The sequence below is a fragment of the Mandrillus leucophaeus genome, unplaced genomic scaffold (genome assembly GCF_000951045.1).
Source record: "Mandrillus leucophaeus isolate KB7577 unplaced genomic scaffold, Mleu.le_1.0 Scaffold8, whole genome shotgun sequence".
Classification (NCBI taxonomy): Eukaryota; Metazoa; Chordata; class Mammalia; order Primates; family Cercopithecidae; genus Mandrillus; species Mandrillus leucophaeus.
Window position 1 is genome coordinate 2,613,302 of NW_012108696.1, and position 5,431 is coordinate 2,618,732.

The window sequence follows — 5,431 nt, forward strand, 5'->3', positions numbered from 1 at the left end:
GGGAGGCGGAGCTTGCAGTGAGCTGAGATCCGGCCACTGCACTCCAGCCTGGGCAACAGATTGAGACTCCGTCTCAAAAAAATAAATTAAAAAAATAAATAAATAACAAATAAAGAAATAAATAAAATAAAAATAAACACATAAATAAGTTAAATTAAATTACACTTTGTTCAGCCAAGCGTTGGCCACGTGTTCCGCTTGACTGCATCATACCTGGGAATATCCCCACAAACACATTTTGAAAAAGACATATAATTCCCCCCACAGCTCAGCAGACTCTCTGACATTTGTTCAGATTTCAGGTCTGACCTGGTGGAACCGGGGACTAGTTATTCCTTCCCTGGAAGGTCTCCCTTGCTCTTCTACCTCCACTATCTTTTTTTGAGAGGGAATCTCACTCTGTCACCCAGGCTGGCGTGCAGTGGTGCGATCTCGGCTTACTGGAACCTCCTCCTCCCAAGTTCAGGTGATTCTCTTGCTTGAGCCTCCCAAGTATCTGAGATTACAGGCATGTGCCAGCACGCCTGGCTAGATTTTTGTTTTTTGGGGGGCAGAGATGGGATTTCGCTGTATTGGCCAGGCTAGTCTCAAATTCCTGACCTCAAGTGATCCACCTGCCTCAGCCTCCCAAAGTGCTGGAATTACAGGCATGAGCCACTGTCCCTGGCCTACCTCCACTGCTTTTCCCCATGAATACAGGACTGCCTACTTTGTCTCCTGGGGTTTTGCTGTCAGAGTGAAACTTATCTGTAAAAGAATAAGACTTCTCAGGGGCCTCTTAAAGGCAGTTGTTGGACTGAGTATTTTCCAAAGAGACTACTTTGAACCTTCATTTTGAATATCTGGGTTCTGATCAGCTCCTTATGTCTTGTTATTTTCGTGTTTTGTGTATCTGATGGTCATCGTTCTGCATGACTTCCCTCCTAGGGAGAAATCAGGCCACTCCCTATTTCTGATAGCCCTGGAGGTTTGTTGATTGACTCTTGGATGTGTTTATTTTCCAGACCCAGGTTCCTGTCATGGCTAGGGGTGGCTGTTGGCCTCGTCCTTACCCTCCACTGGGAATGTCTTTGTCTTATGCACGTAGTCTGCCTTGTTGTTGCAAATAACATTTCTGCTATAATCGCGGGATGCCCCGGCTTCTTCACTCCACTCAATGTAACCCCTTCCCACGAGCTCCACCTTCACTATGGGGTCCACCAGGGTGCTGTTCAGGGTTAAAATCATCTTCCCTTTTATGCTGGAGCCAGCCAGGTAGATTGCATCCTTGGGCAGCACTAATTCGATCGACTTCACCACAGACATGGGGGGTTGGGGCGGTAGAGAGACATCCCTCTCCCTCCCCCATGTCCCTGAAATTCCCGGTTCCTTGGCCCTAGTGAGGTAATCCATCTATGACATCACTCAGCTCAGAGTTCCAGGAAGTGGGGACCCCAATGGCCAGGAGGGGAGACAGAACTGTTGTTCAGGGTGGGTGGTTGATGGCGAAACTTGTAGTCCTCACTGGTTCCTTTTTACTGGTTCTTTTTTTTTTTTGAGATGTAGTCTCGTTCTGTTTGTTGCCCAGGCTGGAGTGCAGGGGCACCATCTTGGCTCACTGCAAGCTCTGCCCCCCGGGTTCAAGCGATTCTCCTGCCTCAGCCTCATGAGTAGCTAGGACCACAGGTGCATGCCAGCACGCCCAGCTAATTTTTTGTGTTTTTGGTAGAGACAGAGTTTCACTGTGTTAGCCAGGATGTCTCAATCTCCGGAGCTCGTGATCCACCCGCCTCGGCCTCCCAAAGTGCTGGGATTGCAGGCGTGAGCCACCGCACCTGGCCCTTTTCTTTTTTTTGAGACAAAGTCTCATTCTGTCACCCAGGCTGGAGTGTAGTGGTGTGATCTCGGCTCACTGTAACCTCGGCCTCCCGAGTTCAAGCAATTCTCCTGCTTCAGCCTCCTGAGTAGCTGGAATTACAGGCATGCACCATCACCTGTAATTTTTTTCTGTATTTTTATTTTATTTTTATTTTTTGAGATGGTCTCACTCTGTCAGCCAGATTGGAGTGCAATGGCGTGATCTCGGCTCACTGCAACCTCTGCCTCCCGGGTTCCAGTGATTCTCCCACCTCAGCCTCCTGAGTACCTGAGATTACAGGCATGTGCCACTGCAACTGGCTAATTTTTGTCTTTTTAGTAGAGATGGGGTTTCACCATGTTGGCCAGGCTGGTCTCGAACTTCTGGCTTCAACTGATCTGCCTGCCTTGGCCTCCCAAAGTGCTAGGATTACAGTCGTGAGCCACTGTGCCCAGGTGCATACACACTCATTTTCATCTTGAAGACTCTACATTTTTATTGGTCTGTATCGGAAAAAACACAGAGATATGGCCAGGACCTGGAATCTGGTGCGTACTGAAGTTGCTGAGGGCATCGTGTGCTTAATTTGAACGTTGACACCATCAGGAAGAGACGATTCCCTGCATGATTGACATTTCTCTTTTTTTTTTTGAGACGAAGTCTCACTCTGTCACCCAGGCTGGGTGCAGTGGCGTGATCTTGGCTCACTGCAACCTCCGCCCCCCTGGTTCAAGTGATTCTCCTGCCTCGGCCTCCCAAGTAGCTGGGATCATGGGTGTGGGGGTTACAGGTGCCTGCCCCCATGCCCAGCTAATTTTTGTATTTTTAAAAATTTTTTGACACAGAGTCTTGCTCCGTCACCCAGGCTGGAGTGCAGTGGCGCGATCTCGGCTCACTGCAAGCTCCGCCTCCTGGGTTCATGCTATTCTCCTGCCTCAGCCTCCCGAGTAGCTGGGACTACAGGCATCTGCCACAACGCCTGGCTAAATTTTTGTATTTTTAGTAGAGACGGGGTTTTACTGTGTTAGCCAGGTTGGTCTCGATCTCCTGACCTTGTGGTCTGCTCATCTCAGCCTCCCAAAGTGCTGGGATTATAGGCGTGAGCCTCTGCACCTTGACAATTTTTGTACTTTTAGTAGAGACAGGGTTTCACCACCTTGGCCAGGCTGGTCTTGAACTCCTGACCTCGTGATCCATCCACCTCGCTCCGCCTCCCAAAGTGCTGGGATTATAGGCGTGAGCTACCACGCCCAGTCGACATTTCTCGTTATGCCTGCCTCTCCCCTGTTGGATAGGAAGTCCCTCCAGGGTGAGACCTTGTCTAAGTGAACTTTGTGCCCACCAATGTCTGCGTGACTCAGGCAGGATCTGGCTCAGACAGGGGTGTGGGGTGGGGCTGGAATCAATAAAAGTTTGTTGAATGACTTAATGCCCTCTGAGAATGTATCATTTTGCAACAGGGAAACTGAGGCCCTTTGCACTCTAGCAGTTATTCCTGTCACCTGATTTGCACGTGGGCTGGTACCTGAGAGGGAGGGACATTGAATCATAGGAGGGGCTAGGAAGTACCCATTCTCTAGCCTGGCAGGCCTTATTTCTTGTCTTGCATTATTTTATGTGATAGCTTTTGCGGGCATTGGCCTCTTGTTTCCCCAAGTCAAGCTTGTCCAACTCCTGACCCACAGGCCACATGTGGCCCAGGATGGAATATGGCTCAACACAAATTCGTAAACTTTCTTAAAACATTATAAGATTTTTTTGCAATTTTTTTTTGTAGCTCATCAGGTATTGTTAGTGTTAGTTAGTTAGTTTGTTTATTTATTTATTTATTGAGATGGAGTTTTGTTCTTGTTGCCCAGGCTGGAGTGCAGTGGTGCAATCTCGGCTCACTGTAACCTCCGCCTCCTGGGTTCAAATGATTCTCCTGCCTCTGCCTCCTGAGTAGCTGGAATTACAGGCACCTGCCACCACACCCGGCTAATTTTTGTATTTTTAGTAGAGACGGGGTTTCACCATGTTAGGCCAGGCTGGTCTCAAACTCCTGACCTCAGGTGATCCGCCCGCCTCGGCCTCCCAAAGTGCTGGGATTACAGGCATAAGCCACTGTGCCTGGCCAGTGTTAGTGTATTTTATGTGTGGCCCAAGACAATTATTCTTTCAATGTGGTCCAGGGAAGCCAAAAGATTAGACACCCTTGCTCTAAGTGGCTTGTGAGCCTTTTTTCTGAGATGCCTGGAATAGTTTGTTACTCATGTTTTAAAATAGCAATTATTACTATTTTTTGAGACAGAGTCTCGTTCTGTCACCCAGGCTGGAGTGCAGTGGCGCAATCATGGCTCCCTGCAGCCTTGATCTTCTGGGCTCAAGAGATCCTCCTGCATCAGCCTCCTGAGTAACTGGGACTACAGGTGCACACCACGCCTGGCTAATTCATTTTTATGTTATGTAGTGAAAGGGTCTCACTATGTTGCCCAGGCTGGTCTCGAACTCCCAGGTGCAAGAGATCAGCCCTCCTCGGCCTCCCGAAGTGCTGGGATTACAGGTGTGAGCCACTGCACCCGGCTGGACAGTTATGAACCTGAGCAAATTTACGAAATTTTGATTTTCTCAAGATGACTAGGGAACTGGAGCCCTCAATCAACAGCCCTTGGTATCTCTTCTGCAGGGAGAGTTAGATGCCTCCTCTGTGATACTTAACTACCACTATCCAAGGTGCTTGGGCTATACTCCTCACCACGTGTACATGAAAAACGTATTCCTGGTCAGTCACAGTGGCTCACGCCTGCAATCCCAGCACTTTGGGAGGTCCAGGCGGGCAGATCACCTAAGGTCAGGAGTTTGAGACCAGCCTGGCCAACATGGGTGAAACCCCATCTCTACTAAAAATACAAAAATTAGCCGGGCTTGGTGATGCGGACCTCTAGTTCCAGCTACTGGGGAGGCTGAGGCAGAAGAATTGCTTGAACCCAGGAGGTGGAGGTTGCAGAGAGCCAAGATCATACCACTGAACTGCAGGCTGGGCACCAAAGCAAGACTCCATCTCAAAAAGAGAAAGAAAAAGAAAAAGAAAAAGAAAAAAGAAAAGAAAAATGTATTCCCTCTTTCAGCCACGTTGAGTTTTCACAACAGCACTACAAACAGATGATGTGTTCTGATAGAACTAGGCCAGGTTCCTGCAGCAGGTGCTATCATTTTGGAAGAGCTCAAGCCGTCTCACACCCTCAGGTGGGCCTGCTCATACCTGTAGTGTGGGTTCTACCTGGCTGATGGCTGAGGGTCCAGAATTGTGTGCAGTAGTGTTAATTATGTACTGAGGTTGGAGACAGTGAACAGCACCATCTGGACATCGTGGACTAGAATGCAGGAGCTTCCCAAGGCTATGACAAAGGACCACAAACTCAGTGGCTGCAAACCACACATTTATTTATTTGGAGATAAGGGTCTCGCTCTGTCACCCGGGCAGAGTACAGTGGCTTGATCTCGGCTCACTGTAACCTCCGCCTCCTGGGTTCAAGTGATTCTCCTGCCTCAATTTCCTGACTATCTGGGATTATAGGCACACACTACCCTGCCCAGCTAATTTTTCTTTCTTTT

At 48.8% G+C, this 5,431-nt stretch overlaps 1 protein-coding gene across 1 annotated transcript in view; it reads right to left on the reverse strand.

Annotated features, from left to right (window-relative positions):
• ARRDC5 (arrestin domain containing 5) overlaps positions 1-1,348 on the reverse strand; it is an 11,638-nt gene extending 10,290 nt beyond the window's left edge. The window contains exon 1 of the mRNA XM_011967372.1: positions 1,053-1,348. Within this exon, the coding sequence (XP_011822762.1) occupies positions 1,053-1,305 (253 nt within the window). The 5' untranslated portion in view covers positions 1,306-1,348. The remainder of the gene's footprint in view (positions 1-1,052) is intronic.
• Between the last annotated feature and the right edge of the window lie 4,083 nt (positions 1,349-5,431).